General features: G+C 42.0%; 1 protein-coding gene across 1 annotated transcript; it reads right to left on the reverse strand.

The window, feature by feature from the left end:
- Nucleotides 1–9,771: 9,771 nt before the first annotated feature.
- Nucleotides 9,772–11,160, reverse strand: LOC115665652 (uncharacterized). The gene has a single exon (XM_030587504.2). It carries the CDS (start codon nucleotides 11,158–11,160, stop codon nucleotides 9,772–9,774), a length of 1,389 nt encoding a protein of 462 aa, XP_030443364.2.
- Nucleotides 11,161–12,373: the final 1,213 nt, after the last annotated feature.

Here is a 12,373-nt window from a genome sequence, read left to right on the forward strand (position 1 = left end):
TGATTCTCCTGAAGAAATTGTTGACTGGCTAACACTTGTTAATGAAGTGTTTGAGCATCGAAATGTTCCGGAGGATCGTCGATTCGGGATCATCGCTATGCGATTCAAAGGTAAAGCCATCGCTTGGTGGAGGCATGAGAAGCAAACTCGCCAATCCGTTGGCAAAGCGCCAATTACCTCGTGGAGGAAGATGGAAGACAAGATCCAAAAGTATTTCCTACCTAAGGGATACAAGAGAGAGCTCTATCAATGGTACCAAAATCTGAGACAAGGTATGCGAACGGTGGACCAATACACCAACGAATTCAATGAGTTGGTGATTTAATAACATTCAAGATCCGGAGGAAATGCTTGTGAGCAAGTGCTTGAATGGCCTTCGACTTCATATTCAAGATGCCCTGGAAGTCCTTGACATTTGGGACTTAGGAGATGCACACCAACGAAGTTCTATCTTTTCCTCTGTTCTGTCCATTTACATCCGTCCACTTCCACCCCGATTTCGTCCTTCCTATAGTGCTTATTTGAGAAAACTCAAAAAAGAGAAATTGTTAATCCGGAAGTCTTTGTTCATTTGGCTTTGGAATCAGGTCATTCCGATCTGTATCAACGAAGTTACATCCATTTTCCCGAGCTTGCGCAGGACTGTAATTATTGTTCGTCCTGTTCCACGTGTGCAAGTCACTCTCCCGATCCTAATGTTCGAGTAGCCTACACCAGGCTGTATCATTTGGTATCAGAGCTTTGGAGGAGAGAACCATGCCGCCAAGACAAGCTAGACGTCGTGGAGGCAGAACCATCCCACCGAATGAAGTGCATACGCTCGCCGACAATTTGCAGCAACATATGCAACAACAAATTGATGAGTTGATACGGGAAGTTGAGCGTCCGAGGGCGGCAAGAAACAATTCACCACCTCATTCCAGGACCGAAGATTCCAATGGTGACTCTTCATCTTCGGAGAATGTTTGACCATTTCACAATCGGAGGAATGTTCAACGTCACGAGCAAAACATTCGTGAACCGGAGTGGGAAAAAGAAGTTAAAAAGGATATCCCGGAATTCTCGGGTAATGATTCTCTGAAGAAATTGTTGACTGGCTAACACTTGTTAATGAAGTGTTTGAGCATCGAAATGTTCCGGAGGATCGTCGATTCGGGATCATCGCTATGCGATTCAAAGGTAAAGCCATCGCTTGGTGGAGGCATGAGAAGCAAACTCGCCAATCCGTTGGCAAAGCGCCAATTACCTCGTGGAGGAAGATGGAAGACAAGATCCAAAAGTATTTCCTACCTAAGGGATACAAGAGAGAGCTCTATCAATGGTACCAAAATCTGAGACAAGGTATGCGAACGGTGGACCAATACACCAACGAATTCAATGAGTTGGTGATTCGCAATAACATTCAAGATCCGGAGGAAATGCTTGTGAGCAAGTGCTTGAATGGCCTTCGACTTCATATTCAAGATGCCCTGGAAGTCCTTGACATTTGGGACTTAGGAGATGCACACCAACGAAGTTCTATCTTTTCCTCTGTTCTGTCCATTTACATCCGTCCACTTCCACCCCGATTTCGTCCTTCCTATAGTGCTTATTTGAGAAAACTCAAAAAAGAGAAATTGTTAATCCGGAAGTCTTTGTTCATTTGGCTTTGGAATCAGGTCATTCCGATCTGTATCAACGAAGTTACATCCATTTTCCCGAGCTTGCGCAGGACTGTAATTATTGTTCGTCCTGTTCCACGTGTGCAAGTCACTCTCCCGATCCTAATGTTCGAGTAGCCTACACCAGGCTGTATCATTTGGTATCAGAGCTTTGGAGGAGAGAACCATGCCGCCAAGACAAGCTAGACGTCGTGGAGGCAGAACCATCCCACTGAATGAAGTGCATACGCTCGCTGACAATTTGCAGCAACATATGCAACAACAAATTGATGAGTTGATACGGGAAGTTGAGCGTCTGAGGGCGGCAAGAAACAATTCACCACCTCATTCCAGGACCGAAGATTCCAATGGTGACTCTTCATCTTCGGAGAATGTTTGACCATTTCACAATCGGAGGAATGTTCAACGTCACGAGCAAAACATTCGTGAACCGGAGTGGGAAAAGAAGTTAAAAAGGATATCCCGGAATTCTCAGGTAATGATTCTCCTGAAGAAATTGTTGACTGGCTAACACTTGTTAATGAAGTGTTTGAGCATCGAAATGTTCCGGAGGATCGTCGATTCGGGATCATCGCTATGCGATTCAAAGGTAAAGCCATCGCTTGGTGGAGGCATGAGAAGCAAACTCGCCAATCCGTTGGCAAAGCGCCAATTACCTCGTGGAGGAAGATGGAAGACAAGATCCAAAAGTATTTCCTACCTAAGGGATACAAGAGAGAGCTCTATCAATGGTACCAAAATCTGAGACAAGGTATGCGAACGGTGGACCAATACACCAACGAATTCAATGAGTTGGTGATTCGCAATAACATTCAAGATCCGAAGGAAATGCTTGTGAGCAAGTGCTTGAATGGCCTTCGACTTCATATTCAAGATGCCCTGGAAGTCCTTGACATTTGGGACTTAGGAGATGCACACCAACGAAGTTCTATCTTTTCCTCTGTTCTGTCCATTTACATCCGTCCACTTCCACCCCGATTTCGTCCTTCCTATAGTGCTTGTTTGAGAAAACTCAAAAAAGAGAAATTGTTAATCCGGAAGTCTTTGTTCATTTGGCTTTGGAATCAGGTCATTCCGATCTGTATCGTCGAAGTTACATCCATTTTCCCGAGCTTGCGCAGGACTGTAATTATTGTTCATCCTGTTCCACGTGTGCAAGTCACTCTCCCGATCCTAACGTTCGAGTAGCCTACACTAGGCTGCATCAAATGGCATATTTCGTTTGACAGAGAAATAATTCTTCATATGTGTACTTGGGCTCTATACCCAAGAAATAGTGTAAATAACCCAAGTCTTTCATGTGGAAGCTGGAGCTGAGAGATTTGATCAATTCAATGAGCAACTGATTTGAACTTCCAGTTAACACAATGTCATCGATGTATAGCAAGAGTAGGACTGTATCGTGACTCTTGTGTAAGATAAAAAGAGATGGGTCAGTAGCACTGCAGAAAGAGCCTGATTCCAAGAGTAATGTCGCGACCTAAAATTCCTCTCAGGCTAATGGATTGTTAAGACTAAGCCTAACTCGGGCCCTCCCAAGCCCTACCAATTCGCAACTTAGGGTTTAAGTTTTTAACATGCGAAAGTTTTCATGCTTGGAGTCGCCACTAATCTATTTGTGGTAGGTCGATTAGAAACCTAAATAAAACATAGGGAGATATGTTTTATTCCTACGAACCAGAGATTCTAAGCTCGGGGACTTGATTACGCTAGATCTAGTCTAACGCCCTTTCGGTACCTTTTCTTTTCAAAAACATTTGTGCAGTGATCTGGATCCATTTTAACTTAGTCACTAGCATGTGAGGTGATCATGCGGGTGCGCAAACCACCAAAGTAACACCCAATAATCAAAACATTAAATAAATTGCAAGATTGGGAGAATTACTTACCTCGAAGCAACGTAAGCATCTGCATTGTTAGCTAGAAAATCACATCAACAATTCTAATATGATTTCTAATTAACAAGCAGTTCACTCAATATTTTTTAGGATTTTCACTTATTTAAATGAAAACTAACGTATATGTAATGACGTGCAAAAATTAACATGCGATTAATGCAGCCTAACATGCAAACTATATGTCATGCGACGACGTGACCTAATTCTAATGACGGACAAATGATTTATTTTTGGTATTTTCAAATGAAATTCGGAATTAAAAATTACTCAAATTAACATGCAATCTATCCTAGAGAAAATGATTTGATCTATCCTAAAGTGATTCTTTTTTTTTTTGGGGGATTTTTATTAAAATTCGAAATTATTAAATATCCTAAATAATCCACTAAGATTAAAATAATTTCTAATTTAAACTAGGAAATATGCCACCCTAAATCCCAATTTAAATCAAATAATTATCTTATTCTTTTGGATATATTTAAGATTCCCTAAGCATGCAAAATTTCTAATTTAAATCTAACTAACAATTTTTTTGGTTTTCTTTATTTAAAAGAAAAACAATCAAACAAAGATACCAATCACATTCAAACAATCCACGCAATCCGCAAGATTCTTCAAATTCAGATAAGGCAAAGAAATCAAACTAACGGTCATATCTATAGGGTTATAGATATCGACAGAAAGTTGATTGTTTAAATTTGGAAAGCAAATTAAATATATTATCGTATCCAAGTGATTATGGACAAGATAACGATTTTCCGTATCGCCGCGTATCGTACCTTAGGGATAAGGTCGGATAGTCGTCCCAGATACGTTGCCAAATTAGGAATGATTCCTAATTTTTAGGTGTTTTCGAATATTGCGGATATCGCAAATATTATCCTAAGATATATAGCTATCCATCAAAATATTCACGAAATATTCGAATACCCGAAAACTAGGAAATTAAATAAATATTCGAATAATCTTACCTAATTGGCGGATAATTCCAAATTTGAACTCGTGGCGGATCGGGATCGCGGCGAGTGGACCGGCAACGGATAACCGATGACGGGCGACGAGCGATCGACGGCGGATGCGGCGACAATGGATCGGCTCGCGACCACGGAGTCGGCCGCGAGAGTGACGCAACAGACAGGGGCGTGACTCGACGTGGGCTCTCGGTCAACTCGGGATCAGCAAATGCATCATCGTCCTTCGGCTTTTGACCGAATCATTGGTCTTGTAATGGTCTTCTTCTGATTATCAAACTTTGACTATTTAAGCCCACACAATGAAGCTTTCCACTTGACTGTCTTCAATGCTTCAGTGTGTATCAAACAAAAGCCGATCTAGTCATGCAGGGACGTCAGACCAATTGCTGGATGTTGTGGTCTCGCATTGGCAAGAGAAGGAGAACGGTGACGTCGTGAGCGTTGAACTTGGAGCAGTAAGCGGCGCTCGATGGCTTCGTCGTCAGAGGGCTGGTTCAGCGTCGTTGTGTAAGGACTTCTCACTGGTGCAGGCTTGAACGGGGCACGAGCAGCAGAGGTGCGGATTCAGTAGAGATCGGAGCGAGGAGGGTCACGACTCACGGCCACAGGTCTGGCCGTGAGAGAAGCAGCGACAGGCGGCGGCTCAGCAATCAGCAGTGGGACGGCAACGTCACGGAACAGCAGCGGCAGGAGTCCGCGCGTGTCAGGGAGAAGCGGCAACCAGCCCGGCGTTGGAATGGGCGACACGGGCACGGCAGTGTCGACTTCGGGGCAGCAGTGACTCACGGCCACAGGTCTGGCCGTGAGCGTGCGCGACGTTGATGGAGGCCCGGCAGTGAGGCCACACGGATGCGGCGGCAGGACAAGTCCACCCGTGATCCTCTCTCTCCCCCCGTTCCTCTCTCTCGCTCTCGTGTTTTCTCTTTGTCTTTCTTGTGTCTGATCCCAAAAGACCAAGCCCCTCCTTCACGCATTGCACTATCATCTTATTTATATGCCAAGAAATGGAGCCCACCAAGGAAAGAAAATATACAATATTTTCTCTTTTCAACCACATATTGCACAATCTAGCTTTGCAATTTCTTTCCTCCTCTCCCCTCTCGCACACATCTTCTTTTATATTTGTTTTGTCTTCTTCACTCCCCAAATCAGAATATTGTCCGTATTTCAGCCAATATTCCACGCCTAAACCGACAAGATTACGCCCTTCAAGACTCGGAAAAGAATCTCTCTCTTTTTTATCGATTCTTGATCAAGAATTATGCACCAAATATATGGCAAACATATAATATACACACAATCAAGAATATAACCTTTTGCACGATTTATATGTTGCTCTTGATCGCATGTCCCTAGATCGTGAACTTACGAAAATTCTTTCTAAGTGTAGGACCCCTCGCGCAAAAATAAATGGGCTAGGCCAAAATCTTTAATCCACGCGAGTTTAGTCCAATTTCCATTGAGTTCACAACCTCTGCACTTGAGTCCATCCGCCGCCAGTCCAATGCAAATGCAACTATGTGAGCCTAAATACAAATTCAAATGCTTCTAATCTATATGCTAATTTTTTGTCTAGGGACTGGGATCGATCCCTAATTTTTATGCAACGAACGACTGACTGGATTGTCAAAATTTAGGTGTCAACAGCTGCCCCTCTTTGAAGGGGAGCTCGAAGAGGTTTCATTCAAAGATAAAATGATACCTGAAATTTGACTATGCAAATGCAATGAGAAAAATTAATCTTTTTGTCGAGTAAATGGGATCTCAATGAGCCCACACCCATTTTCTAATATGATATGAAAATGCAAATGCAAAAATAGAAAACATACCTGCATTTACTTACCTGAAGATTTGGAAAAGCAAAATTGGGGTATGGATCAGCTTTCGAAACCCGCCAAGTATCTGGAATTCCCAATAGTATTTGAAAGCTCGAAAATCCCCTTCGGATTTTTAGAGTAGAGCTTGAGATGAGATGGGCTCGAAAATTCCCTTCGGATTTTCAATGAAAGGTATCGAATAATTCCCTTCGGACTTTCAAGAAAAATTCCTGAAACTTCAATCAGATACTTGAATGCGCTCGATGATTCCCTTCGGATCTTCGAGAAGATATCTGAAACTGCAATCAGATATGATTAATAGGATCGAAAACTCCCTTCGGATTTTCGGAAATGATATCTGAAACTTCAATCAGATACTTGAAAGGGCTCGATGATTCCCTTCGGATCTTCGAGAAGATATCTGAAACTGCAATCAGATATGATTAATAGGATCGAAAACTCCCTTTGGATTTTCGGAAATAATACCTGAAACTTCAATCAGGTATTTGAATGGGTTCGATGATTCCCTTCGGATCTTCGAAAAGATATCTGAAACTGCAATCAGATATGATTAATAGAATCGAAAATTCCCTTCGGATTTTCGAAAATGATACCTGAAACTTCAATCAGATATTTGAATGTTGAAAAATATTTAAACAAATTCGAAGCTTCAGATAGCAACTCAAGCGTCAGGAACTCTTCAGTCTTCGAGGAAACATTACCTGTCGGACATGACTAGAGCAAAAACACATATGCATTCATAAAAGAGATTAGCAATCACGGCTGCTCTAGAACACACATTTCAAAATTCATTAATTCAATTGAGGTTTATGCATGATGGTTTTACCATATTTGCATAACCAAATTTCCACTATGGAGAATTATCATTAAGACAATTTTCACTTATAACGTGGATTTCTTAAGAATGCTAAATGAGAGACTTTCAGTTAAAAAGGGCTTTCACTCACTCTCATTCAGAAGGGCTATTTTATGAGAATCACTCCGTCTCACCATCATCATGTCGACAAGGATCCGAGTATTCTCGCAAGCGGTACGACCTTACCAATCTAAGAGGTCTTTATCAGGACCGTAATGTCGGTTTAGTCAATGGCTTAACAAAGGGGACTCTTTGAGTCGAGGGTATTGAAAGAAAATACTCCACAATCATCTCCGGGTTTACAAGTCAAGAACCCTGCAAAATGAGATAGAAATAGACTTGCTCGCACTTCTTCGGGCTAAGCTTATAAACATCTGAAATTCTACGTTAATTCAAGTGCTCTAATCAGAAGAGACTTTGCAAGGGACGTAACGTAGGCTAGGTTCACGGGTTGAGAAACGAAAGGATATATCAGGCTCGAAAATGTGTATAAGGGTGAGAGTTGGTGATCATCTAGGCATAATCACCGATCTTCTTCATTGCCAGGGATTGTCTTCTTGGTAGATGCTCTATTGGCCGCAAGAGTTCGTCACTTGATTCCTTAAGACTGTGGATATCTTTGTGACTTTGACACATCATATTTCGACATTTTCTACTCCAAAGTTCTCTCTTTTTTCTTCATTTTTTTTCTTTCTCTTCTTCTTCTTTTTTCTTTTCATGGGCATTGGCCTTGCTTTTACCAGGCACACTGCTTTTTCATGCCCCTAGTTTTTTTCACTTTTGACTTTTGACACACACCATCTACAATGCATACATTGGCCAACCATACTTTGGCTTATTTTGACCGAATGACTAACATTTGGACTCTCGGGGTCTTCGTCTTCTATTGGCACTCCGGATATGCTGCATGGACAGTGATGGCTTTTACCTTGCCCCAGCGTGGGGGATGATCACCAACTGGGTTTTTATGAAATGAAATTGCAGGCTCAAGTCGGCTAAGCAATGGATAAAGTGTGTAGGATAGAGAAAGAACTGCTCTTCATCATTCTAAGGCACTTGAATTAATGTTTGAGTTCATTTGCAATAGCAACACTTGAAGATTGATGCAAGTGTGAGTAAGAAAATTTCTATCTATTTTTCTCACCTTACGATGTCGACTTACCTCCAGTTTACCCCGATGTGGGGTGGTTCTTGACAGGGGTAATTTGAAAAAACTTCTCCAAGTGTTTGGGCTCAAAGTGGCGAAACAATGGATAACCTGTATTGTTTAGGATAGAGAAGTGAACTGCCCCTCGTCATTTTGATAGCCGTACCTTTCGCGAGATAACCCTTTACCTTGTAGATATGGAATTTTTCCACTCATCTCACAAGTGTATGAATAGGGGACGGTGTATAGGATATGGCTTGCCTTTCATCATCCCAACATATCTCATTTAGCATACTCAAGCAGTTCCACATCATTCATTGAATTGTCCATCTTGACAAATTTCAACATGAAATTGATGGGTCAAATAGGTAAACTTACCAAGCAAAATTTCTTTTCCTTGAAAGATGTGATCATTTCACAAGCTTATCAACTTCAAGCACAAAAAAGTTTGCAACTTCTGAACATATTTATCATACTCAAAAATTTCATCATAAGCATGAAAAATATGGCATTGAGCATTCAAAATAAATGATCCCTGCAAAAGGTGTGAGAACATCAACACAGAGAGACATTTTTTGGAATGGGAGTCCTTTGATTGCCCCTATTTAGAAGGAATGGACACATGAATGCTCCATCGTTGCTTTTGCCCCTGCACAAGAGAACGTGCATGAATAGGATTCTATGTAACGCAAAATGAGACTTAGTAAATTTCGATTATCCAAGGAATTATCTCAATGGCCGCTACAGGAGTCTGTCATGCCCCCGATTTGTCATCTCCTTTTCTGGCTTTCCATATATAGCACCACACCAAATCAAGTTATGATTCATTGCCCCCAGATAAGTCTTTGCAAGCTCACTTTCCTTCGAAGGCTTTGTTAGCCCTCAATTGAACCAATGGGTTCATCACCGTTGAACTGGATGTGTCATTTTCTCATCATAACAAGCTAGAGTATTATGCTCTGAGACATGAAGTAAATGAGTCAGACGAACAAACAGGGTTTATTTGATGCATGATTTGGAAAAAGGTTTTTTCTTTTTTTTTAAAAAAAAGCAATGAAATGCTTTTTATTTTCGGAAAGTTTTTTTTTTTTTGGAGGGAGCATGAGAAAGCCCAGCCCTCAGAATTTCTCCTTGGATGATATTTTCTTTTCATGGTTGGATATCATCACCGGGCTAGTTTGGTATACTTCAACATACCCTCAAAATGCAAATAAACTTGTAATTTCATTGAATAGAGTCGAATGAATTACATTATTGGAAGGGAAATGCAAATAATCAAAGCCCTACGAATAAAAACATAAACATGAATTGAAATCCTAGAAAGCAGGAAATCCTAGAAACACTTGAAATCCTAGAAAGCATGAAAGACTCCTTCGCAGAGGAGTACAGAAATTTCTCTACTCAATAACAGCATCCGTGCTTCCGACATGGTTAGGTAGAGGGTTCCGCTCGACATTTGGTTGATCACTGCGGAAAGAGAATGCCTTTGTGTCCAAGAGGTCTTGAATTCTATGTTTCAGTACATAACAATCATCAGTAGAATGACCGACTTCCCCCATATGATACTCACATTTCTTAGAGGAGTCATAACCAGAGAACCGCTCGGGGTTCGGGCGTTTCGGCTCACTTGAAAGCAAATTTTTCTTTTGGAGGACAGGCAAAACTTTGGATAACGGCCCAGGCAGAGGCGTGAAGTTCCTTTTAGTACCTTGTTGTCGACTAGTGAATTGGCGTCCACCTTGTTGTTTGCCAGCAGACTGCATTGTCGGAGCAGTGTCACGGCTTTGTTGAGAGTAAGCTACATTCACTTCAGGTGTCGGTTCCTTATCCTTCTTGAGGGTGAACTTCTTAGCAGAGGTAGCCTGCTCAGTGGCCCAACCATCGCGCAGAGCGATCTCAATGCGTTCTCCCACAGGTATCAACTCAGCTAAAGAATTGAAATTAGAACCCAACATTCGATTACGAAACTCGAACGGTAAAGTCTTCATGAAGGTATCAAGCATCTCCTTCTCAGTCAACTCGGGGGTAATTTGCACAGCTAGAGCTCTCCACCTAGTAGCATAGGCCTTGAAGGTCTCAGTCTTTTTCTTCTCAGTGCGAATCAAATCCTCACGTGACGGGGCCACGTCAATATTGAATTTGTATTGACGAATGAAAGCATCAGACAAATCCTCCCATGTCTTGAGCGAATGAATTTTTTTCAAAACGAACCATTGTAAGGGGGGTCCGGTTAAGCTATCTTGGAAAGTGTGGATCATGAGTGGCACATTATCAGCATACGGCGCCATCCTCGTCGTGTAGTATTGTAAATGGACCTTAGGACAGGAAAGGCCATCGAACTTATTAAACTCAGGCGCCTTGAACTTCTTAGGGACTTGAACCTTGACAATGTGAGCAAGACCTCGTGAGAATTGATCATCAAAGCCTTGCATTTGACGGAATTTTTCTTCAAGCTTATCAATACGCTCAGCCTCATCACTCTTTGGTGGCTTAGAAGATGCATCGCCCCCATCTGTAATGATCGGACGAGCTTTGTCAGTTAAAGTTGCACCATTCTCGGTCGAGGAAGTGCCAATGGCAACAGTTTTTCCCTTGTCTTTTGACTCAACAGGAGGAGAGTCATCGGGCAGTACAATCTCTACACTCGGTTGAGCGGGTGCAGACAGTGTGGAAATGCTTGTCTGTAGAGAAGCAACTTGTTTGGTGATATTCTCGAGCACATTCAGGACTTGCTTCATTTCGGTTTCAAGGACAGCAACACGAGCCTGCTCATTTTGGTCAGTCATTCTTGCTCTTGAGCGAGTACGGATTGGGGAACGTTGACGGTCCGTAATAACCTAATTAAAAAATAGAGCATGGTAAGTATACGTCCTCAAAACGATCAGTCCATGACTCAATCTAATTGTCCCTTTTTATTCCCATTTTTCGTGACATTTTTCATTACTCCATGTACTTGTGAAAATGATGGCAAATTTCTCAGGAAATAATGACCTATGACACATCCAAGAAAATAAAGACATAGATTGAAAATAATTCTCCAAAAGAGCTTTCTTTTTTCTTCTTTTTTTTTGTTTTAAAAAAAAGGACTCAATGATTATTACTTTCAAATTAAAAACCGACCTATACCTATCATGGACCGACCCGAAAGATGCAATAACTAAATAAATTGCAAAAAGGAGAGTTCAGAAGACTTACTTTACCCGGTAGGACCATGGCAATCACATAGACACGCGCATGAAATGTGAGGTTCGATTTCTATCTAGACTCTGGCTTACAAAATGGAGACGCGAGGATTACCGGGCTAAACCAGTCATGGTTGTGGTTAGGCCGAGGTTCCCCTGACTCCGGCTTAGTCAAGGAGCCGATCCGGGTTGCAAAGGGTGCAACCGTGGTGGGAACTCAATGACACCGTGAAAAAACTTTCGGGACCAAGGAGGGCGACCCATACCACGCGGGTGTGGTCGGGGTGTCCGCTGTCTCGGTACCATCCTAAACCTGTGCTGCCTAGGTCCGGCAGCGGGTAGTGTGTGCGGTGTAGTGAAATGCAAGGCATGCACAACAGGTTATATCATACAGCGCTTCGTACATAAAATAAACCATACATCCAAACACCTCCCTGCAAAACAAGGGTTAACAATCACGCCTCCCCTTATACCTCCCAGTCTGCAAAAACATTTAACACCTAAAATGTTAGGGACGTACCTGGGATCCTCGCTGCCAAGCAAAAAATATTTTTTGAAAAGAAAAACTAGCCTAAGTCCACTAAGAGTTTTAACTCAAGTCCCCAGCGGAGTCGCCAAGCTGTCGCGACCTAAAATTCCTCTCAGGCTAATGGATTGTTAAGACTAAGCCTAACTCGGGCCCTCCCAAGCCCTACCAATTCGCAACTTAGGGTTTAAGTTTTTAACATGCGAAAGTTTTCATGCTTGGAGTCGCCACTAATCTATTTGTGGTAGGTCGATTAGAAACCTAAATAAAACATAGGGAGATATGTTTTAT

Source organism: Syzygium oleosum, unplaced genomic scaffold (genome assembly GCF_021117445.2).
Source record: "Syzygium oleosum isolate NSW1041296 unplaced genomic scaffold, Sole_v2.1 Sole_v2.22, whole genome shotgun sequence".
Lineage (NCBI taxonomy): Eukaryota > Viridiplantae > Streptophyta > Magnoliopsida > Myrtales > Myrtaceae > Syzygium > Syzygium oleosum.

Coding starts and splice junctions, on each gene's coding strand:
- LOC115665652 (XM_030587504.2), bottom strand. CDS start 11,160: ATGACTGACCAAAATGAGCAGGCTCGTGTTGCTGTCCTTGAAACCGAA.